At 40.5% G+C, this 25,957-nt stretch overlaps 1 protein-coding gene across 3 annotated transcripts in view; it reads right to left on the bottom strand.

Moving 5' to 3' along the window:
* LOC124290082 (ras-related and estrogen-regulated growth inhibitor-like) overlaps window positions 1–25,957 on the bottom strand; it is an 89,587-nt gene that overhangs the window by 52,629 nt on the left and 11,001 nt on the right. The window contains exon 1 of one of the 3 annotated variants that reach the window (XM_046726770.1): window positions 4,341–4,576. The exons of 1 other annotated variant lie outside the window; for it this stretch is intronic. Coding sequence is in view for 1 of the 2 variants with exons in the window: in XM_046726768.1 (XP_046582724.1) it covers window positions 4,403–4,418 (16 nt within the window). In the remaining variant the exon portion in view is untranslated. Of the gene's footprint in view, window positions 1–4,340; window positions 4,577–25,957 lie in introns of those variants that run through there. One more of the 3 variants, XM_046726768.1, reaches the window with a different exon arrangement.

The raw sequence follows: 25,957 nt of genomic DNA, 5'->3' as shown, positions 1-25,957 counted from the left end.
ACCCACCGCACCTTAACGACATGACTGACTGACTGAGTTTAGTTTTACGCCGCTTTTAGCAATATTCCAGCAATATCACGGCGGGGGACACCAGAAATGGGCTTAACACATTGTGCCCATGTGGGGAATCGAACCCGGGCCTTCGGCGTGACGAGCTAACGCTTTAACCAATAGGCTACCCCACCGCCCCCCTTAACGACATGAGTTGGTCAAGATGACAGACATGGAAAGAGACGAGACACTGAAATATCATTCTGCCAAATTTCCCAACCCAACTGCACATTTACTGAATTTTGTTTTGTTCTTACCACCCAGTAGGAACATTAAGATATTGGTCTTAATAAAATTCGTGATTTTGCTATTTTCTTGCAGTTTTAAGTGGATTACCGACAATGACTTTGAAAAAAAAAATATTCTCGGAAATTCAAAACGCCAGAGAATAATCATTTTCCAATATCTCCGAAAATAGGACTTCAGAAAATACATATTGATGGAAATGACAAAAAAATGGATCACTGATAATCAGTGCTTACACAAGGCGTTCGTGTAAAAGGTCAGCATGTCCTGCTATAAGGATTGCAACCGCTAATCGCAATGTCACGAAACAGCCATTCGTAAGTCCGAGAGATTTATCTCGAAGAAACCTCGACAATGACCACAGCAAGCTAACTTGTAACCAGATCTTATAAGTAATGCATGGTCTCAGGCCAGCGCGGTGCAACCGACAGGCGTCTCACACGGTGTGGTGCGTTAATTTAACTCCGAGCAGTGAAAGAACTGGCTTAAAATGAAACACAGGAGGTAATACAAAAACGAGAGGTATATTGTTTTCTTGGGGGAGAAGCTATTCTGGTAGTCGCGCCTGCTTCGCTTCGAGCAATTATTTGAAGTATTTCTCGATATGGTTACAAGCGCCAGAAACATACAGTACAACCAGAAATTATTGAGAATTTAAGATTGTAATTTTTAACAAAATTTCACTCATTACTCACGTATTTAATGTGAATATTAGCAGAACATAACTCCAGATTCAAAGACAGGTGAACAGTTAGTATTTTGTCAAGTCACCATGGGCAGCAATGCAGGCTTCAATGCGGCGGGGCATACTACTGATCAAAGAAGTTCGAAAGTCGTGGTCCAAGCTGTCCCAATATCGGACCACCTCTTCTTTCATTTCAGCAATATTTGTCAGATTTTTCTTATTGACACTTTCCTTCATAAGTCCCCAAACATTTTCTTTTGGATTTAGGTCAGGGCTATAGCTTGGCCAATCTAATAATGTCATATTTTGGGTCCGAAACCAGGCCTGTGAATGCTTTGAACGATGTTTTGGGTCGTTGTCCTGCTGGAAAATCCAAATATTTCCATAGAACACGTGAGCAGATGGAAGTAAATGTCCCTCGAGAATATCTGTGTACCGCTCACTGTTCATATTCCCTGCAAATACACAGAGGGGCGTTGCCCCTAACACAAATATGCCACCCCACATGTTAAATTTCGGACTGTACTTTGGGCGCTGATACAAAGGTTTTTCAGTTTGTTTGGTCCAGAATTTCAGTGTATTAGGAAACAGTCACACAGAACTTTCATCTGAGAAAATCCCATTGTCCCAGTTAAAATTTCTATGCTGTAAGCACCAGTTCAACCTTCGCTCCTTTTGTTCAGGTTTCATGATCGGTGATGGAATTCCTCGACTTTTCTGCCAACCCATTGCATGCAGCTCAGTTCTAATTGTCTCCTTACAGACAGCCACAGTTCCTCTAACAATCATATCCAGCCTTAAGTTTTCTAAACTCCTTCGTTTGTTGTTAGAAACAAGAATACCAAGCCGCCTCCTGTCACCGACAGTCAATTTTCTGGGCCTACCTGCGCCTCCCTGGTGCTCAATTCCATATCCATTTGCAATATTTTTCAAAACACGATAAACAGTGGACAAAGTCATGCCTGTTCTACTTGAAATCACTTTAGTTGACCTGAAGTCCTTGTTATAATACTCTTAAATCAACTTTCTCTTCTCTAAATCATCCATACTGAGGATCACTGAAAATGTCGTCTGCTAGCAAGTAAACAAACAGGGATAACTCTTCACAAACTAATGAAAAAGGATTAACGGAGTTGTCTCTCTTGAATGAAACCAAGCACTTGATAGCTGGTCAAGGTTGTTTATACTAGAAATCCATTTAAACATATTCCTAAAATTCTCAATAATTTCTGGTCATACTATATATGAAATACTGTGTAGGTTAGGGTGATCCCAGATCACAGCTGTTCATTCATGCCAATAGGTTACTGGGGTGGATCAAGCTTAGACTTACAGTGGATCATATTTATCGACTTGTGCACTACAAAATTCCTAAATTACATTGCGAATCTTGTTTATGTGTTATTCATGAAGTGCGCGGTATTATAGCTTTCTACAAATTCCACATCAACAGATCACAAAATAGTGAGCGGTGTATTGCTTTTTGCAAATTCCACGTTAACAGATCACATTAAAATTTTTACAGGGTACTTGGCATTAATATAAGAGATCTGCACTTCGGCATATGTTGGAATGCTAAAAGATGATCATGACACGCTAACATGGAAATGTGATACTTGCTTTGACAAAGATTGATATTTCAAAGTTGAGTCTAAGTGACTTGACTGCGGGAAATACACCAGGGTGTGGTCTGGGAGAGCGAGTGGGCTGGAGCGTGTTGTTAACGTCAAACGTAACGCTACAATTACTTCCACTTCAACGCGGGGGCAACGTAACGTGCTTCACACCTCGAACTCGTGTGGGACAGAACGCCGGACAAAGATAACAGAGCCTGTAGATGACACTGTGTTACGCGTATGGCGGTATGTGGGAATGGTGTGTGGGAGGGGTGTGGAGGGGTGTGTGCTTCTGGCTCTGACTAGACTAACGTTCACTCTCGAAATATATAAAATTCTGATAGTTAAATAATCCAATTTAAATTGTCAAGGAGCCCCTGTGAATCTGGGGAATGAGTGTAGTTTTACACCGCTTTAAGCAATATTCCATCAATATCAGAAATGGGCTTCACACATTGTACCAATGTGTGGAATCGAACCCGGATCTTCGGCGTGACGAGCTAACGCTTTAACCATAACGCTACCCCACCACCCTAGTGAACCTGGGTAAATCTAGACTTTCTTCATATAGTGTTTTATATAGCATTGCAGGAGGGCCAGGCTGTAGTGAAAATAATGTGGTTCAGGGACTGTGACACAGGCTAGGCGATGACGTTCAGATGACAAACACGTATCCCAGAACAAGCTCAGAAAACGGAAACAATTTGAGAAGTGGTGACTATTTTCAGTTTACGATGTGGCGTTTCAATCTTCTAAATTGCTTTTCTTTTTCATTAGAATTTCGAAAAGTCTTCGGATTTAATTCCCATGCACTAAATTTGTTCAGCTGGTCTGAAGTGAGTTTTGGGAAGAAACAGGGTAAACTGCTGATTGATTGTTTTATTGACGTTGCATTCATTTAGCTTTGTAAATAATGTAATGAGTTTGAACCACACTGTCACAACACGCTTAACAAATGCCGGACATACTTCTGTACCATCGTAAGCGTCATTTAGGAAGTTCAAATTAACCTGGTTTATCTTTGCTTCAAATGATTGAATAGTTCCAACACAAATATTTTATCTTATGCAAATGGTATAACGAATTAGGCAAAACACGCAAGGCAGCTCTGGAAAGCATGACATTTCAATAATACAGACTTCAACTATTGGTAATAAGCTCATCTTTTAAAGATGAATTAGGAGGAACAGTACAAAGATCACATGGAAATGGCAAAATGATAATGTAGCTCTATGCATATATGCATTACAATGCATGTGGGACGTGACTATGTGTCCAGGTGTCCATGCTAGTAGAAGGTGCGATATGTCAATCTGGGGAAGTATCTCGGGAGCGTTGATATATTTTTTAATAAAGGTCGGCACTAGGTTAGCCAGAGAGGCAATTATCGTTATGGCTGAAGGAGAAAGTCTATATATAAAACAACCCTTACACACCTGGTAAACGTGTTAACGATTACCCCAGTACTTCTATCATGGCAAGTGTAGGGTTAGAAGTGTTTATTGATGTAACGTCCAGAATAATGCAAAAATATATGGTATATTATTGACACAAACGTGTATATGATACTTGCAAATAATACAACCAAAATTGACAATAAATAAACTGAAATGATTGCATGAACAGGCTTTTGACGAAACAAAGTAGAATGCAAAACTGAGATTAATCAAACATCCCATCAACACCTGTGACAATAAAACGAAAATGAAATAAATAAAATGCACGTGCATGTGCATACATACTGCATGTGTGACAACAATGGTGCGCTCACGAGACATGTTCACAGACTACATCATCATCTCACATGGTGTAACCGCCATGTCGTCTGCTCCTCCACCGGATATCGTCTGCTACTCCAACTGTCGTCTGCTGCAATCCAGTAAGTCCAGCCTAGTGTGCGATCAAGGCTCTGACTCGCCGCTCGCAGCTTCCACTATCGACTGTGCGCTAACATACCTCCTCACACTCTGCAGGTTGAACTAGGCTACAACCAGATACCTTCACATCGGTCTAGGCTCCGCACAGGGAGCTTAGTCGCTAAGGAGGAAGCGCTTTGGAGGCTACAAAGCAAACAACCGTTTCGATGAGGTGCAAAGACGACAATCTAGTTTGTAAATAAGTAGTGTTACTTCATGCTGCACAATAGGTCGACGAGTGGGATTATCCGGGTCAATGTTTGCTTGATTCAGTCGACCATGGATTTAGGGTAATGGAGAAAGCTAATCGAATCTGTCAGAACATTTGTTCGTACTCTATCGTATTGTCAATCGATTTGAACATAGGCATTTCTGATATGAGTTCGCCTTAATTAAAACCCGAATGGAGTCAAAAGTGACTCCATCTATTTCATCGATCACACGATCATACGTACACCGTTGTGGAGCGTTATTTGTTCTCATGGAACTGACATTTACCAAGGGTATTAACAAGGATGGTTTAAGTAACACATTGTTGTATCCAGATACATTAATAGGTTAGCAGTGTTCAAGACTGTCAAACAATACCCAACTCCCACTTACCAAAATATTTGCATTGCAACTCTTTGAAGACTGTTAGATACATATCAGCATGACGTCAATACAAGGTTTGTGACGTCATTTCTGGTAACACCTAGGCCTATTTTCACCTGTACTGAACCGTCAATGAAGCGCGCAAAATTTGTTTCCCAGAAAATACATTTCTGTCTCAGAGGATCACTACTTGGGCTGAGGGTTGGGGATAGGTATGGAGTATATGAGTGAACGGGTGGAGTACATGTAAGATGAACATATAAATATCAAAGTAAAAGTTCTGCATAGTGTCATAAGGGGGCCGACCAGAAGAAACCAATGGTTGATATTGTGAGCTTCGGTTCTGGTGATCAGCATAAGGTATACGCTTGACAGGAGAGAGATGCAAGATCTATGTCTTAATAATTTACACATTATATTAGCCAGTATTTTACAATAGATATGAGAAATATGGAGTGAGTGAGTGATTTGAGTTTCCTGCTTTGTCGTTGGTATATGATTGAAAGATTGTTCTTGCGACGTTAGGTTTAAACTAACGTAGTCTCGCTTTGAACTGTAACAGTGTTCCAGAGTGCCACACCAGTTTCAAATTATTGTAGGACATAATAATGACGGTGTCAAACCAAGGGTTAACTTCTTTGAGTGGCATTTTAGAAGTTGGGAAGTACAATATATACTCATGCCAATAATGTTTGTCATCCCTTCAATTTTTTAGTGGAGAGGGGTGGGAGGTGTGAGGTGTGTGGGGTTGGGTCGGGGAGGGGTGACAACCATTATTGGCATGAGTATAGAACAAACTTTGTGGATAACAAGGGTTAACTGAACCAAATCAAACCTAACTGACAGACAAAACACTGAAACCATGCTTTCGACTTCTGAAACACCAGTCCCCCTGTTGAACATGAAACAACCAACCGCCATTGTGACCAACTGATATTACCGTCTTCCATTAAAACACTAATCCCCTAGATGGGGCTGTGGGGTAGACTAGAGGTGGAAGAGTTCACTCGTCACGCCGAAGACCCGGACAATGTGTGAAGCCCATTTCTGGTGTCCCCTGTCGTGATATTGCTGGAATATTGCTAAAATCGGCATAAAACCATACTCACTCACTCACTCACTCACAAATCCCCGAGAGGGAACGCCGTGATGTATATAACTTGTCACATTGGATGGCAGTGTTCGCACCTTCGCTGCGATTTCTGGCAGCACTGTCGGAAACGTAAGCCAAACGCTGTCATCTCGAGGCATCGCAGGGATTCAATTCGAACAAAAACACAGCTCATCGATCAAGTTGTTTTCAGTAAAAGCTAACCGAGCTAAAGAAGCAATCTGAGACAGCGACAGCGTGTACCTGCAGTAGTGATATTGTTGAGATTCGCTCCATGAAACAGGTGGTGGGGGACGGGAGGAGTTGAGAGCTCACTCTAATGTGCACGATCATTTAATTAGCCTCAGTGAAAATGTCGGAACAGAAAGACGCGGGGAATTGAGGGGGGCGTTTGGGAGTTGGAGGGAGAGAAGAAGGGTGTAATCTAAGAGGGGTTTGATAGCTGAGCTAATTAAGGTCTGAATTTGATTTAGTAATTATATACAATGCTGGTGGCGATTGGTTGATTGCTACGGTAATATTCATGAGTGATTGAGTGAGTGTGGTTTTACGCCGTATTTAGTAATATCACGGCGGCTGCCAGACATGGCTTCACACATTAAAAGTTAGTTAATAGCACAGGTGGTTAGTTGGTTGAGTGAATAGTTGAATGAATAGTTGACAGGGTACGTGAGTTAGTAGATGAGTTAGTAGTTTGGTGAGTGGTTGAGTGAGTGCCAGAATGAGTAGCTGAGTGAATAGTTGAGTGGGTGAGTGAGAGGTTGAGTGAAAAGCTGAATGATTGCCTGAATGAATAGTTCAGTGGTTGAGTGGACAACTGAATGATTGGCTGAGTGAATGGTTGAGTGGGTACTTGAATTAGTAGTTGAGTTAGTAGTTGGGTGAGCGGTTGAATGAGTAGCTGAGTGATTGAGTGAGTGAAAAACTGAATGGTTGGTCGAGTGAATAGTTGAGTGGTTTAGTGAAAAAGTGAATGATTGACTGAATAAATAGTTGAGTGAGTGGTTGAGTGGGTAGTTGAATTAGTAGTTGGGTGACTGGTTGAATTAGTACTTGAGCGAGTAGCTGAGTGATTGAATAGTTGAGTGGTCAAGTGAGCAGTTGAGTGAACATTTGAGTGAGCGGTGGTATGAGTAGTCAAGTCAAGAGTTGAGTGAGTGAGTGATTGAGTGTATGTGTGTGTTCACGTGGGTATGGGCGTGTTTAGGTATGTGGGTGTACGTACGTGTGTGTGGGAGATATGTGAGGTGTGTGTGTATTGGGGATGGGGTGTCCATTATGATTATTTCAAAAGATAATGAAACAATAAGGCAAAGTTAAAGAAACGAGATAAAATGTCTTAGTCTAAAATAATCAGACTGAAAGTGGAAACAGATTATTAGAGATTGAGATCAGAAAGGAAGTAAAAGATGTTTAATTGTGGTGTGTGACATGTAGGGCTGAGGCAATATGTCCGTCACACCACAGCAAGATATTTTGCATATCAACATTTATCTATACTGGGAGTCGAACCCCGTCCTCGGCGTGCCGAGCAAGCGCTTTAACCACCCGGACATCCGTCATAGTTCGGTGTTGGAGAAGACGGCAATGTACGGCTGGTCGGGGGACCTGGTTGGGGGAAGGGGATATAACGCCACATAGTCTGTGACAGCATTGGATTTAGCAACGTCGCCAGCTGTGTCAAGGACTGTAGGATCTGGAAGTGTCTTGTCTAATCCCGCTGGATCTCGTGTCAGATTAGAGCCTTCGTGAGCCCTCGCTTTCTTGTCTAATCACCACCAGCGTCATAGACCAGTACCATGTCGCGTGTGTCAAGTGCCTGTTTGCGGTGGTTTTACCGGATAAATGCGCCAGGAATACCTGCGCTGCGTGTGTTGGGGAAATATCAAAGGTGAATCGTGCACAATTTTCTTGAAACAGATGAATATAAGCGGATCCGAAAACCGAACAGATATGAAAAAGACACGATTTTATACACAAGAATGTTTATTTTCAAATCTAAAAAATAGCTTTCATTCAGATATGTTTACCAATCCAAAACAAGAGTTATGTTTTCATTTAATGTTCATTATATTGGATCAAAATACTGTAAGCGACAAAAACATGACATTTTAATGGGTAGTTGTTTTGAGCAAGAAAATATAAGGCAAATGATCACAGAATCTTTCCCAGATAAGTACTTCATAGCAATACTAGGTTTAATTGCACTTGTATATAGACACCTACCATTAATTTCAATATATACTCATGCCAATAATGGTTGTCACCCCCTCCCACCCCAACCCCACACATACCTCACACCCCAACCCCACACCCCCTCTCCAATTAAAAAAATTGAAGGGTGTGACAACCATTATTGACATGAGTATACTATAGTATGATTTAACTAACAAAGCGATGAACTGGTAAGAGGTACACACGTTTGGTCAAGCATTCAAGCTAATAAGATTTACTTCGCAGAAGGCCGTCAAGTACGATGGACTGGTAAGAGGTAAAAACGTTTGGTCAAGCATTCAAGCTAATAAGATTTACTTGGTAGAAAGACATCTTGGGCACCTTAAGATGAACTGGTGAGATTTACACACTGTTGGTCAAGCATTCAAGCTTATGACATGTACTTCACAGCAACGCGCCCCAAGCTGGTATCTTGTCGCTGACCCCGGTCAAGTCGCACATGGTGTTTGTCCAAGATAGCAGTGTTTGAAACTGATAAACTCCAATCTACATTTGTAGCACGTTAAGAAGACATGGCATTTGGTAAGTACGCGTGTTACTGTTGACATTCTGGAAAACTGACGCCAGCTTGTGGTTATGGCTGTTGTTTCCCATTCGGAACTACTCGGACGTTTCCGTAACACACGTACATCGTCGGACTGTTCCCGTAGTCTTCCTTACCAACCCTGACCTGTATTATTATACTGCCATTGTATCTATATTTCCATTGTATTTCTACTGTCACTTTCTTTCGTGCCATTGTATTTCCTTTGCAGAAATGTGTATTGATTTTTAAACTTCTATTTAAAATACAATTGTAATAGGTACAGCATTATTTTGCTGTTTGTTGGTCTCATACCAATTTCTTGTAAGAAAAGATTCCTAGTATACTTATACTTGTAACAGAAAGTATAACAAAACCAAAACAACCACCTCACCCCACCCCCGTCCAAAACAAATGAAATACAATAAATATATAGTAAGTACCAAAATATAACCAACCAAGACAAAACAAAACAAACGAATAAAACAAAAAGGAAGTAAACCAAAACAAAGCTAAATATGCTCTAATTAAGGCCCTAATTTCAGCCCAATCATCAATTTTTTACCCTCATTTGTGCACCGAAGGGGAAACTGCGCATCTGTCACTTTCCTTTGTGCCATTGTATTTCTACTGTCACTTTCTTTTGTGCCATTGTATTTCTACTGTCACTTTCTTTTGTGCCATTGTACGTATTTCTACTGTCACCTTCATTTATGCCATTGTCTTTCTACTGTTACTTTCTTTTGTGCCATTGTCTTTCTGCTGTCACTTTCTTTTGTGCCATTGTATTTCTACTGTTACTTTCTTTTGTGCCATTGCATTTCTGCTGTCACTTTCATTATGCCATTGTCTTTCTACTGTCACTTTCTTTTGTGCCATTGCATTTCTGCTGTCACTTTCTTTTGTGCCATTGCATTTCTACTGTCACTTTCTTTCGTGTCATTGTATTTCTACTGTCACTTTCTTTCGTGTCATTGTATTTCTACTGTCACTTTCTTTTGTGTCGTATTTCTACTGTCACTTTCTTTTGTGTCATTGTATTTCTACTGTCACTTTCTTTTGTGTCATTGTATTTCTACTGTTACTTTCTTTTGTGTCATTGTATTTCTACTGTCACTTTCATTATGCCATTGTCTTTCTACTGTCACTTTCTTTTGTGTCATTGTATTTCTACTGTTACTTTCTTTTGTGCCATTGTACGTATTTCTACTGTCACCTTCATTTATGCCATTGTCTTTCTACTGTTACTTTCTTTTGTGTCATTGTATTTCTACTGTCACTTTCTTTTGTGCCATTGCATTTCTACTGTCACTTTCTTTCGTGTCATTGTATTTCTACTGTCACTTTCTTTCGTGTCATTGTATTTCTACTGTCACTTTCTTTTGTGTCATTGTATTTCTACTGTCACTTTCTTTCGTGTCATTGTATTTCTACTGTCACTTTCTTTCGTGTCATTGTATTTCTACTGTCACTTTCTTTTGTGCCATTGTATTTCTACTGTCACTTTCTTTCGTGTCATTGTATTTCTGCTGTCACTTTCTTTTGTGTCATTGTATTTCTACTGTCACTTTCTTTTATGCCATTGTATTTCTACTGTCACCTTCATTTATGCCATTGTATTTCTACTGTCACTTTCTTTTGTGCCATTGTATTTCTACTGTCACTTTCTTTTATGCCATTGTATTTCTACTGTCACTTTCTTTCGTGTCATTGTATTTCTACTGTCACTTTCTTTTATGCCATTGTATTTCTACTGTCACCTTCATTTATGCCATTGTATTTCTACTGTCACTTTCTTTCGTGTCATTGTATTTCTACTGTCACTTTCTTTTATGCCATTGTATTTCTACTATCACTTTCTTTTGTGCCATTGTATTTCTACTGTCACTTTCTTTCGTGTCTTTGTCTTTCTACTGTTACTTTCTTTTGTGTCATTGTATTTCTACTGTCACTTTCTTTTGTGCCATTGCATTTCTGCTGTCACTTTCTTTTGTGCCATTGCATTTCTACTGTCACTTTCTTTCGTGTCATTGTATTTCTACTGTCACTTTCTTTCGTGTCATTGTATTTCTACTGTCACTTTTTTTGTGCCATTGTATTTCTACTGTCACTTTCTTTTGTGTCATTGTATTTCTACTGTTACTTTCTTTTGTGCCATTGTATTTCTACTGTCACTTTCTTTTGTGCCATTGTACGTATTTCTATTGTCACCTTCATTTATGCCATTGTCTTTCTACTGTTACTTTCTTTTGTGTCATTGTATTTTTACTGTCACTTTCTTTTGTGCCATTGCATTTCTGCTGTCACTTTCTTTTGTGCCATTGCATTTCTACTGTCACTTTCTTTCGTGCCATTGTATTTCTACTGTCACTTTCTTTCGTGTCATTGTATTTCTACTGTCACTTTCTTTCGTGTCATTGTATTTCTACTGTCACTTTCTTTTGTGTCATTGTATTTCTACTGTCACTTTCTTTGTGTCATTGTATTTCTACTGTCACTTTCTGTGCCATTGTATTTCTACTGTCACTCTCTTTCGTGTCATTGTATTTCTACTGTCACTTTCTTTTGTGCCATTGTATTTCTGCTGTCACTTTCTTTTGTGTCATTGTATTTCTACTGTCACTTTCTTTTGTGCCATTGTATTTCTACTGTCACTTTCTTTTGTGCCATTGTATTTCTACTGTCACTTTCTTTTGTGCCATTGTATTTCTACTGTCACTTTCTTTTGTGCCATTGTATTTCTACTGTCACTTTCTTTTGTGTCATTGTATTTCTACTGTCACTTTCTTTTGTGCCATTGTATTTCCTTTGCAGAAATGTGTATTGAGTTTTAAACTTCTCCTATTTTAAAGTACAGCTGCAAAGCGTACAACATTTCTTTGTAGTTTTTTGGTCTCATACCAATTTCATACAAGAACAGGTTCCTAGTAAACTTATAAACTGACGTTCAAAAGAAAGTACACAGTCACCTGATTCTTTGGTAAAATGTTTTCTTTAAAACAGCATTAATATTTTAAAAAGTGTTTTGATTCTGCCTTGTCACAAACATTGTGCAAGTGTTTCCAAAACACCAGATATTGTACCCAGTTACAGCATTGCTAGCGAAATATTTATGGTTTTAATGGGAATAGTCCCCACACACCAGGTGTATTTCTTGTGAACGTCAGTATAGTTGTAACAGAAAGTGCAACAAAACCAAACCAACCACCTCACCTCAACCCCTTCAAAAACAAATGATATACAATAAATATATAGTAAATACCAAAATAAAACCAGCGAAAAACAACAAAACAAAACAAAAACGAATAAAACAGAAAGGAAGTACATGTAAACCAACACAAAGTAGAATATGCTCTTATTTAGGCCCTAATTTCAACCCAGTCATCAATTTTTTACCCTCATTTGTGCACCGAAGGGTATAAACTGCGCATCTCAAAATATGTATAAAACAGATAATGTTCAAGAGACGTAAACAAATTAAGTGAATCTATATTGTTCTACGACTAATAGAATAATCACGATTCCATTAAGAAAGAAATATGTATACACGTTTTCGATTTCTCAGAAAACATTTTAACCACGATTGTTAACAAGGAACTGATGAACTCAATGCGCCATCACTGAGACGAATACATTTGCATCCACAACTAAAAGCAATCCTTGGTATGTCTTGGCGAACTGATTGCCCATACACTCAGGAAGCATAAAACTCTGCAATCGGATGATGCATAAGATGACTTTCTGTGATAAATTACTAATCTCTTTCCAGCATATCCGTATTTTTAATGTCCAACAATGTGGTTCCGTAATTCCATTAGACAAAACTATAAATAACGTCAAAAATAGGAAATCGTGGCCATTTACTGTCACTTGAAAGCTTTTAGCTTTAAATGTGAGATGATTTTCACAAAATAAATATCCATAATGCATACGGGAGATGAAATACACTAAATGCTAGGCGTACAGTACGTCATTGTACGGAGATTATCCAAACAGACACATCGGTAGTGTGTTTATAAGTGGGGATTTTGCCGCTGGGCCGCCGAGATATGGTACATCATCAAGGAAGTCTGAAATCTCCAGATTCGGGTCCTTTCGGTTTGTTCCGTAAATAAAATAAATTACTTATGTGATACCTCGACAATTGATTGTATATTCCCTTATATATATACATACTTACATTGAAGCTGATTTCTAGATAGGCAATTGAACAATATTTGTGTACGGGTCATGACCCATATTACGTGGGACTTGGAGTAATGCAACATTCATGTGAAGTAGTGAAACTAGAGAATCCATTGTGGATTGTTGGCCACGAGTGAGTGACCCACTAACACGACTTGGTGCAAACATCCAAAGATCGTTAATCAGTTCGAATCTGAGTGAGTGAGTGAGTGAGTGAGTGAGTGAGTGAGTGAGTGAGTGAGTGAGTGAGTGAGTGAGTGAGTGAGTGAGTGAGTGAGTGAGTGAGTGAGTGAGTGAGTGAGTGAGTGAGTGAGTGAGTGAGTGAGTGAGTGAGTGAGTGAGTGAGGAGTGAGTGAGTGAGTGAGTGAGTGAGTGAGTGAGTGAGTGAGTGAGTGAGTGAGTGAGTGAGTGAGTGAGTGAGTGAGTGAGTGAGTGAGTGAGTGAGTGCTTTAACCCCTAGGCTGCCCCACCGCCCCCAAGCCACGATGAAGTGTGGACTTGTAACATTCGCTCACTCAGGGAAGGAAATGGATAAACCCTCATATCTACTTTTTTCCCAGTAGAATACAAGTGCCACTGTTGCAAAGACGTTGGGATCTCAGATTCGAATAGGGCGGTGGGGTAGTCTCGTGGCTAAAGCGTCCGCTCGTCACGCCGAAGACCCGGGTTCGATTCCCCACATGGGCACAACACGTGAAGCCCGATTCTGGTGTCTCCCGCCGTGATATTGCTGGAATATTGCTAAACGCGGCGTAAAACTAAATTCACTCACTCACTCACACACTCACTCAGATTCGAACTGATTAACGATCTTTGGTTGTCTGCACCAAGTCGTGATTGTGGGTTTAACCAATTTAAAAAAATAGCATGAGTTAAATAGTCGTATCTGTCCCATACCATTCATTCACCTGATAAAGGAGTAAGGATATACCCCAAAACGTTGTCTTCCTCGTGATAAAGAAGTTGACACTCATAGAAACCCTCTTCCTTATCAAATAGTCGGTTCCTCATACAAGTACAAGTGTACTGGTAATGTTGTGTCAGCAGGTAGTGGTTGGTGAGGTTGTCGGTGGAGTTGATGCTGATACGGAGTACGGAGATATCTAGGTTATCCTGATAGCTGACCAAGGCATGCCAGGCATGCTTGTGGTGTGGGGTTCCTAGGTGCAGGGGAACTACATAGTGATAAGGTGGGCATCAGTGACGGCGTGTAACGACGTTTTGATCTGGATATGTTGCGGATGTTAGTGGCGTTTAGGTGCGTAGTGGATACAAGGTGTTTTATATGTGTAGTTGTAGTGGTGGTGGTAGTAGTAGTGGTGGTGGTAGTAGTAGTGGTGGTGGTAGTAGTAGTGGTAGTGGTACATACATACATACATACATACATACATACATACATACATACATACATACATGTGGTGGTAGTGGTAGTGGTAGTGGTAGTAGTAGTGGTAGTGGTACATACATACATACATACATACATACATACATACATACATACATACATACATGTGGTGGTAGTGGTAGTGGTAGTGGTAGTAGTGGTGGTAGTAGTAGTGGACCAGACAATCCAGTGATCAACAGCATGAGCATCGATCTACGCAATTGGGAACCGATGACATGTGTCAACCAAGCCAGCGAGCCTGACCACCCGATCCCGTTAGTCGCCTCGTAAGACATGCATGGGTTACTGAAGATCAATATTCTAACCCGGACCTTCACGGGTGGTAGTAGAAGTAGAAGGAGTACACAGTGTGTATATGTGTAATAGTAGCAGAAGCATAGGTAGTATAAGAAGTGCGTGAATGAGTTTAGTTTTACGCCGCACTCAGCAATATTCCAGCTATATGGCGGGGGTCTGTAAATAATTGAGTCTGGACCAGACAATCCAGTGATCAACAGCATGAACATCGGTCTGCGCAATTAGTAATAGTAGTAGTAGAAGCAGTAGCAGTCGTAGTAGTAGCAGTAGTGGAAGAAGTAGTGTGGTGGTAGCTATAAGAGCATTACTAGTAGTTGTAGTAGTAGTAATGAGTGAGTGAGTTCAGTTTTACGCCGCTTTTAACAATATTCAGCTATATCAAGGAGGGGGACACCAGAAATGGGCTTCACACATAGTACCCATATGGAGAATCGAACCAGGGTCTTCGGCGTGACGGGCGTACGCTTTAACCACTAGGCTACTCCACCGCCCTAGTAATAGTAATGGAAGTAGTAGTTGTGGTTGTAATAGTAGTAGTGGTAGCTGCAGCAGAAGTGGGAGGGGTATACGTGTTCGTAAATTAAAGAACACGAGGTCTGCCTGACACTCAAAGACCTATGATACTGTTAGGGGCAATCAAGGAAAGAAAAAACACAAGTGCCCAAGTGCATGGAGTTCGCAGAACAGGTATTATCTACAGTTGAAGACCATTGTGCCCAATCAGTCCTCTATCTCCATCACCTCAGAAACATCAGTAATAAGAAATACGTAAACTTGAGTGAGTGAATGAATTCAATTTTACACCGCTTTTAGCAATATTCCAGAAATGGGCGTACTCATGTAAGGTAAGGGCTACCCTTCAACTCCTTCATTAAGTGAGTGAGTGAGTGACTTTAGTTTTACGCCGCTTTTAGCAATATTCCAGCAATATCACGGCGGGGGACACCAGAAATGGGCTTCACACATTGTACCCACGTGGGGAATCGAACCCGGGTCTTCGGCGTGACGAGCGAACGCTTTAACCACTAGGCTACCCCACCGGCCCGCTTCATTAAGCCTTAACTCATGTGCTTGAGGATTAACTGTCCAAATTTGAAACGATCACCTTGTTACGTTTTAGACGCTTCTGACACTTCAGACTGGAGACAAGACACACAGTTTGCGTCTGTACGAGGTCCAGTTCCACACTGTCGACTGACTCTGTCCCCAGACGCTAAGCCCTCAATTTAGCCTCCGTCACAGCGGGTCCCCAGAAGTCACCGCAGCAATGGAAATTAAAGAATATCTTAATTGGAAACCTGGAAGTTGCCTTCTAACAGTGGTCTACATTTAGCTACAAGTCAGGGCTTTGATGGCGCAGACACTTGTAGCGTGGAAGGGTTCGCTTCTTTGACTTGCTGTTATCGTAATTGGTCTCACGAGATGAAACGAGACTTCATGCCGAAGCGCGTGACGCGATCAGCCAATGAGATGTCATTTATATGAATAACCCATGCTAACACACGGGTTCCTGGATGTAATTGGATTTTTAAAAACTACAGAAGAACATGCACCATTCGTTGAAAAAAGAAAGCGAAAGGTCACCTTTGACATTTCAAACCCGACCTTGACGCCGAAGCTGATACAGACGAATTTACCTCTGTTGAAGCTTGCATATTTGCGGGTTTGTGTTCCAGACGATGTCATTACCTAGAGATCCGTCAGCGCCATGACTTTGTTTCAAAATCACATTACGCTGTTTAAACAGGTTAATGCTGAGGTATAATCAGCATTGCATTGACGTGCTGTACATGACGAAAATGACATCAGCTGTTTAATACCAAGGTTATTCTAGTACAGTACAAAGTGCAGTGCACATAGGGCAGATCCTATTACAATGCAGGGGTAGCCTAGTGGTTAAAGCGTTCGCTCGTCACGCCGAAGAACCGGGTTCGATTCCTCACATGGGTGAAGTAAATGTCTGGTGTTCCCCCCATGATATTGCTGGGTTATTGCTAAAAGCGGCGTAAAACTATACTCACTCACAATGATAATGCACATTCGTTCGCTGGGGCCCGTCCCACAAAGAGCCGCGACTGTCGTGGGTCAAATGTTCTGACTAACATTTTGTCTCTGAAATTAACATACAGTAAACTATGGTTGTCACAAACTCAAACAGACTACTGAGTTCAGTTCGTAATAACCGTAGTTCGTTATAGGCATTTCGGCTAAGATATACAGTGCTGGGGACCCCCAAAAAAGTACAGACAGACATACATACATACATACATACATACATACATACATACATACATACATACATACATACATACATACATACATACATACATACATACATACATACATACATACATACATACATACATACATACATACACACAGACAGACAGACAGACAGACAAAGCTTTATCTTTAATGAAGCAAGTCTACATTTTTTTATTTTCTGAATCTCCCCTTTCGCTGGGGCTTTTTTTTGGTTTACATGCCTTGTATTCACTTGTTTCTATCAAAAGATTATGTTTTCAGAGATTGAGCGATTAGAGCAATAAACTGCAAAGGGAATGCTTGTGGTCAAGTGGTAGATGGTCAAGTGGTAGATGCACGAGGCATGCGATTCCCAACACTGGTACAAACAGTGGGTAAGTGAGTATGGTTTTACGCCCCTTTAAGCAATATCACGACAAAGACACCAGAATTGGGCTTCACATATTGTACCCATGTGGAGAATCGAACCAGGGTCTTCAGCGAGACGAGCAGACGCTATAACCACTAGGCTACACCACCGACTCGGTACAAACAGTTAGGCCAGTTCTATAGGTGACCCAACTGGGATGTTGCAATGACATTGCCAACAGCAGCGTTGAGTCACCCTCCCAGAGTGACTGATGGGCAGTTGCCTTAGATTCCTGTCTTGGGTTTTGTTACATATACTGGCACTTATAACCTCAACGTGGGATCCGCATTCTTTGGATTTTCCGCTACAGTCATACAAACACACCAAACAGAGATATTGCCCAAGTATAATTATGATGGAGTCTTGAGGATAATTCCGCGCTAATAAGCGCGTGTGTTCATAATAGTCTGTACATTCGGACCTGAGGCATACTCGCGGGGAACACTGCACAGGACCTCGCGGTTGATACTACACACGCGATACTCGCGGCTCATGCTACAGCCGGAGTAATTAGCGCGCCACTGTTTCGACACACTTCCCGGTGCGAAAATGTCAAAAGGGAATTATCATACCTTCTGAAGTTGGCGGATTATCAGATATTCCTGACCAACCGAAGACTGGTAGGAAACAACGTGTGCACAGCTGCCAATACACAACGTCGCATCTGTTTGAGGAACGTCGCTTGTTCCTTCTGAAGCAACAAGAAAATGTGTTCATGATGGGTCTGAACGAAAGAGGTTCAGAGGTATCCTTGGAGTGGCTTCCAGTATTTATGTTGTACCTTCCTCATCATTAAACCGTCTAAGCCAACGAGAAATCTTTCCAAAAGATCCTCTTGGCATCGCACCGAGTCTAGGTCTGTGTAGCCTTGCGTCAAGGTTGTATTGAATGCTAAGCCCATGGGTGTATACTAATTCTATCCTTTAAGTCTAGATAAGATAACTATACATCTAAGGGCGCCAGTCTGTTTGAGGGATATTAATATTTTTTAGAAATAGAGCCTGTAAGTTTCGCGAGGCGCTACTCCCGGTACTAAACTGGTTTCCGGCTCCCCTTGCGCGTGCAAACTTGCGATATGCAAGACGGGACCCAGGTTTCTTCCGGTACCAGACAAGCGTATAATACAAGAACTTGTTCTGGTTCCAAATTGCGCGATATAATATGACTTTAGTAGACCGGACCAAGTGTACGTTGTTTGTCACCGGTAGTACTAAGGTCTCGCGAAGTGCCGTGACCTACTTACGGGCCCTATTATCGTTTAAACTATTAATTAATACCTTATAGACTTGTGCAAGTCCAAGGTTTGCGGTACAACCGCCCCAGTGTGGCGGGTCAGTGGCTAGGCAGTCCTACCCAAACATTCTCCATGCAACGTTAACGGAACGAACAGAACAGAACACTGACAGGTTCAGCAACATGGTGTGTGTCACGGGGCGTCCAACATATTTTCACGAACGAGAAACAATTTGCGTAGAACTCCAGTCTGATGTCACGAAAATACGCATGGGAACTGTGAAAAGTTAACCCTTCTGGAACGAAATCAGGGTCCCGATTCACAAAGCGTTCGTAGCACTGTGTCATTCGTTAGCCTATGGTAAAGTATAGACTTACGATGGATCGTAACGTTACGACAGCTTTGTGGATCGGGACCCAGATTATGAATAACGTTTGCTTTATGTGTTTCGCCCTGTGGACGATATCGTGAAGTGTGTTTTCCAGACCTTCGTGAATAAATAGCTCTGAAATTTACAATTGTGGACTCCATCTGGATTTTTATGTTGTATTTTGTAGAATTTGTATATTTTAATGCTATAATTATATTTCTAGTTAACTTTAGTCCAGATTCCATGGCATGAGACATATTTATTTGAAATAACAATGAAAAAGTAGAATATGGCTATTTTAACCGAACGCGAAGCTGATGTTGATGTTATGTGTTTGATAAACTCGGAATTTCACCCCGTCATCAAATAAGTAGCCCAAGGCTGTGTGGGGCTTTGTTACTCAAACCCAATACATTCCGTAGCAGTAAATCTGTGTTAAGCCTGCAACGAAAACCACAAAGTCTTCCAATTGAACGAATTGAAAACCTTGGAACACAATTAAAAAGCACCGGTAACTCCAGGCTCTTCTTAAATTAACCCGTTTTTCTGCCTCTCGAAAGGTCATAAGGTGTTTCTCGAAAAGATCGAATATCTGTTTCTCATTGCCTTCAAATATTAACAGAGAGATATTAACACAGAGATATTAACTGCTCGTCTTTCGCTAATGTTCCTAGCTTTTATGTGATGGAAACGAGTGTGCTTGTCAACATTATCACGGCATTGGCACAACGCTGGATGTCATGACTTGTCCTCGCACATTGTAATCATGTTGGTAGTAGAACCTTTGGTGTCTCGAGCGATAACGGACACCACTGGACCATCCCAACGATTCTTAAATACTTAATCTGACATTACGAATCGTATACACACATATGAGTGAGTATGTGACTATGATTTTTTACGCTGCTGTTATTATTCCAGCAAAATTAACTATGGGTCGGATGGTCAGGCTCGCTGACTTGGTTGACACATGTCATCGGTTCCCAATTGCGTAGATCGGTGCTCATGCTGTTGATCACTGGATTGTCTGGTCGAGACTCGATTATATACAGACCGCCGCCATATAGCTGGAATATTGCTGAGTGCGGCGTAAAACTAAATTCACTCACTCACTCACTCACTCTGTCCCCTGCAAAATTAAAGCAGAGGACGCCAAAAACGAGCTTGACGTGAAATACACGTAGGGAATCGAACCCAGACCTTCGCAGTGACGAAAGAACGCTTTACACAGTTGTGACACAAAACCACGTCACCATCCCATATAAATACGTACACTGCCATTCAGTAATTAGCAAAACCGTTCGGCATTTACTTGAGTTGTTTTTCGTGTGTGCAAGCCCCGTTTTTGGATTGGACAATAGCAGTCTGTAGTAAGTGAAGAGAAAGTATATTTTGACCCTGAGTTTTTCACTTTAAAAGACTTACACATGTACTTCCAAAAGTGGTTGGCCTTTCAATCTTTGTCCAATGGATTAAATCACTATTCAGACATTAAAACATAAAATTGAGAGTATGATTCGTTTGAAAGAAATTTAAAGAAAATCCCAGAGGCGTTACCACTAGTTAGTTACAGCTTTCATGATCTCCATATTGAATCATAAAGACACTGTTGAATCTGAAGAGAAGACAGAATCTGTCAGATGTTGATTTTATATTACGGAAGATAAATATGACGTTTTACTTGTTTGTCAATTTCATGCTGACATCTGAATCAAATTCATAAACTATCATTTGTTCAAGGACTCTCTCTAGTACATATTTCACTTACTAATGAAGACTAATGAAGACTAAAAAAGCCAAAATGTTTTTAGAATTGTTCATTTTCCTTGTAATGAATATTCGAAAGATCTACTCAACGACACGGAACAGTCGTTATGGTTATTGATGTATATTCTACTCGCTGAACTACTTTGTACACAATACTGTATTCCTCTCAGTACTGGGAAATGGAGACTCGGTCTCTGACTGTTTTTTACCGTAAGTGGATTTCTGATGCTGGAAGAAAAAACATGAAATGAAATTTGACAAATGTTCACTAAATTAATTAGGTCGCAAACAAAACATTACAGGAATTGAATAGAACAGCCTTCACCCGGACGCACTAAACTCACTTTAATCGATCGGACTCTTAAGTTTCTAAAGAAATTGTATGTTCTATTTGAATCCGCAGGTGTAGAATTACTTCGTGTTTTTTCTTAATCCGTATTTGTACGTTTTAATGTTATTTGCCCTAGCAAGAATCATTATGTCGTGATCAATTCTTGACGATTGGCACACCATTGTGACAGAAAGCAGTAGTGATGCAGGACAAGGCACTGTGAGGGCACTTCTTGCCCACAGGATCTGCTCAGCCTAAGAATTGGGCAAAATATTGAGGTCTCTTTATGAAAGTTATTGAATATTTATATGAATGTGAAGTATGTTTGTTTTTTCATTTGACGTTTGGGATACATAACACTGCAGGGGCGTAGGAACGGTTTTCAGAGCGCGGGGGGGCTAATTTATAAAAGTATTGGAAATCAAAATGAAATTGTAGTTGTGGTAAGATAGATATGGTTACGTCTTGAAAACTGTTCCTACGCCCCTGCACTGTCGTAGTTGAATGCTCTTTAAAGGTTCAGTAGTATAGCATCACTTATCTCGTCGTCTTAATTCCTCCATTCGGTTGGAATGTCAATGAAGTTGATATACAGATTTCAAATCTACCTACTACTTTGAAAAATTGATAAGAAACAAGATTTTTTGTGGCCAAACACACGTGTGTTGTTTGGAGATTCCTAGCAGCTGGGTACCATTCTGTGTGGCGAGCACCGTCTCTCTGGTTTGGTCGGTAGATAGTTACGGGTATCTGAGGTCGGCTCGGAGATGCAAGACGTTAAAACATGCTACTTGCTTGTTAACCCCCCCTGCCGATCGGAATTAAGGACACAAGGACAGTCAGTTAGATATGTGCGTCGGTTATGACAAGGACGAGCAACCACACACTTACACACAGACACATGCGCCTCGCTTGATAGATTATCATGCACACGCTTTTGCGATCCACTTCACCCCACCCCACTTAACCACATCACACCCCACTTCACCACACCTTATCCCACTTCACCACACCTCACCCCACTTCACCACACCTCACCTCACCCCACTTCACCACACCTCACCCCACTTAATCACACCTCACCCCACCTCACCCCACTTCATCAAACCGTACCCCACTTCACCACATCTCACTCAACTTCACTAAACCTCACTCAACTTCACTACATCTCACCAAACTTCTCAACACCTCACTTCACCACACCTCACGCCACTTCTCTACACCACTTCACTACACCTCACCCCCCTTCATCTCAGTGACAAGTATAGACGTAACCATAACGTTACAAGGTAAATGTTTATCTGCAGGTAGATCTACAAGACGTACAGTGCTGCTGGCGGGGAGAGTGGCCTAGTGTTGCTCCATCCATCAACGTTGTGAAGATGTTTTCAGTCATAGTTGGCATATTTCTCCTATATATTAATCGTCAGCACCATACCTGCCTTACCCATCTGTGTAAACACTCTCTTCTGAACTGCTCGCATTGTAAATACCAGCTGTCTCCCCCCTGGGTTGTACGGCGTTCCGAGTATAGGTAATTGTATGTTACAGCACCCGTGTATCGGATCCCGTAGATACAGCAGCCTTATAGACGCTACAGACACAAACATCCGAACAACCGCTTCTGAATTTCAAGAATTCTGCTTATGTTAATTTTCATAATGTGTACAGACGGCTGCATCCTTTCGGGCCAACAATTAAATTTGTGCCAGAAAACAGAAACAAGAACAGGTAAATAATTTAACTCAGGTGTTACGCACCTAAAAATAGACATGAAAAACATGTTTGGCCTGGACGCTTTTTACGATCACCTTTCACAGAAAGGGCAGTTGCTTTTAAGAAATGACTATTATGCCTCCTCAAAACATTCTCAGAAACCCTTGAAAATTAATTGTCGGTCATTACCTGTAACTGTTTGTGGTTTAATGTTGCACCCAGCAATATTTCATCTATGACGACGGTCTTTAAATAATCGAGTCTGGACCAGACAATCCAGTGATTGATATCATGATCATAAAACCTACGCTACTGGGATATGATGACATGTGTCAACAAAGTAGTGGTGGTCCGATTAATTGAAATAATCGAAGATTGGTCGCAGTTACTAAACGACCAAGCAATCGAACATGTTTTCTCATAATCGAACGCAACCAATCTTGGAACACTTGTTTGTATCAACAATATTTTTCACAAGGTTGGTTTTGTCTGCGTCATTAAATTTACATTTCATAAGCACTACAAGCTCGTTCCAAGTCATGATTGAATTTATCTTAAAGAATCCAGGAAATCTGTGTTCCTAACATACTAATAATCCTTTAAATATGCAAAATTTGCAAATGGATTTTGTTTAATTTGAAGAAAAACCATAATCACTACATGTTTTTTCTTCTTTTTTTTACAAAGACAACAGGAACATTTGATAAATGACGCTAACCAATTATTTTCGATGATTGGTCGGTTGTAATGGACCAATCATCAATTATGAGATTTTAACCAATTCCCAACACTACAACCAAGTCAACGAGCCTGTCCACCCGATCCCGGTCGTCGCCTCTTACGACAGACATGGGTTACTGAAGATCAGTTCTAACCCGGATCTTCACTGGTAACCTGTAACCAATGTCGTGTAGTATTAATACTATTAGTTACACGGTGTTTTAAAGGGTGTACGGGAGTGTAAGACCCTTGTAAATTCCGTATTTCCTGAGGCGCATCGTGACGAATTTATTACCTTTAATATATTTTCATTTAGCTTATCTTTAAACAACAACATTCAATCATCGGCAGAATGAGACGCAAAACGTTTCGCCATGATTTTTCCCGAACGGTCATAAAGGGAGATAACTTAGGATGGCTTAGTTTATGATAAAATTATCAAATTTGAGTTTTTGTTAAACGACAAGTGTAATGCAGAAACATTTAATTTTTTAGGTATATTTATTGACACAAACAAATAAGAAATTATGGCAACAATTTTATTACTCAGGTTATACTCATAATTGAATACGCCAACTCTAACATTTCGAAGCAATCAGCCGTATGGCAGCCACATTCAATCTAAGGTCAAGGTCATTCGTACAACCCGCGTAGTGTGTCACATGACAGATTTGACGGGGTGTACGACTCGTACACCCTGGCAAATCCGCCTGTACATGGTTTCGTATGCTTTGACTACTGACCAATCAGAATTCGACAAATGTATCTTAAGGGGTAGCAAAATGGCATATATTCGGTTTATCATCTCACCATCTGACCCAGTATGTAAGTAAAAGAAGAAAATTGCTCAAAAGCTGTTTGCTTTGCGGAATATATTTGACATGAAACCGAACGCAAACCAATTACAATCGGGGAGAGTAATACCTGGTAACCTTACTATCTTAATTACAAGCAGCATTCAATATCTCTTTTAACTTCAGTAGCGTTCTTCAGTTTGGCATTAGGGGTGTGTTCAGTTGTAAAGATAACTGACGAAAATGTGTCTTAAGGCAACATATTAATTATTACTTTTTGCGTGGTCATAATGCAAACACAAGGCCTGATGAAATGAGGCTTTTGGTAGACTGACCGATCCGACCTTCTGATGGTCGGATTTGAGGGAACGTGATTTCAGATACATATTAGTTGAGTACCCAGTTGTTTTGTTATGTCGATGTTCAAGTACAACGACTTTAATCTTTACTTCTTTTCAGTCTTCATATAACAAGAAAGTAGATCGATGCTCATGATGTTGATCACTGGATTGTCTGCTCCATACTCAATTATTTACAGACCGCCGTCACATAACTGGAATATGGCCGAGTGCGGCGTTAAACAAAACGCAAACAAATCATTTTACAAGATAAGAATTCAGTCGACATCTTCTTGTTCACAAGGACTTTGTGTACTCACCAGCAGGTGCCATGTTGATTTCAAGTAGTGATCATGTGACGATATAGTAATCAGTTCCATGTGAACAATCCTTTGCATTGTTAGGTCAGCATTTAAATGAATTATTTTGAATCGTTAGATGGATTAACCATTCAAATATGAAATTTCTAAATCCTATTAATACATGTAATTGTAAAGCAGTAAAATACAGAAAAAAATATTGTTCTTGTAACATCTTGTGTAAGGGTCCGCTTAAAGTCTAGTGCAAACATTTTATTGTATTATAATCTGGAAAAACATGACGTTTAACAAAAAGTTCTGGGTCTGGAACCAGTGGCTTTCCGATCCTGAAACAGTTAAGGGACATAACTCTACACCGCGGTTTGAAGTACATGTTCAGTGGACTCGGAAGCAGTCTAAAGAACATGAGGTTACGTTGTTTTATAACCTTTTTGTTTACGAAGTTGCTATAGGCCGGTGAAGATAATGTATCTGTGCCAAATTATCAAATTTGAGTTTTTGTTAAACGACAAGTGTAATGCAGAAACATTTAATTTTTTAGGTATATTTATTGACACAAACAAATAAGAAATTATGGCAACAATTTTATTACTCAGGTTATACTCATAATTGAATACGCCAACTCTAACATTTCGAAGCAATCAGCCGTATGGCAGCCACATTCAATCTAAGGTCAAGGTCATTCGTACAACCCGCGTAGTGTGTCACATGACAGATTTGACGGGGTGTACGACTCGTACACCCTGGCAAATCCGCCTGTACATGGTTTCGTATGCTTTGACTACTGACCAATCAGAATTCGACAAATGTATCTTAAGGGTAGCAAAAT

This window comes from Haliotis rubra, unplaced genomic scaffold (assembly GCF_003918875.1).
Source record: "Haliotis rubra isolate DU_JTF1 unplaced genomic scaffold, ASM391887v1 Scf456, whole genome shotgun sequence".
In the NCBI taxonomy this organism is placed as follows: domain Eukaryota; kingdom Metazoa; phylum Mollusca; class Gastropoda; order Lepetellida; family Haliotidae; genus Haliotis; species Haliotis rubra.
Note: the sequence above shows the minus strand (reverse complement) of the source record. Positions and strands in the feature narration are given on the sequence as shown.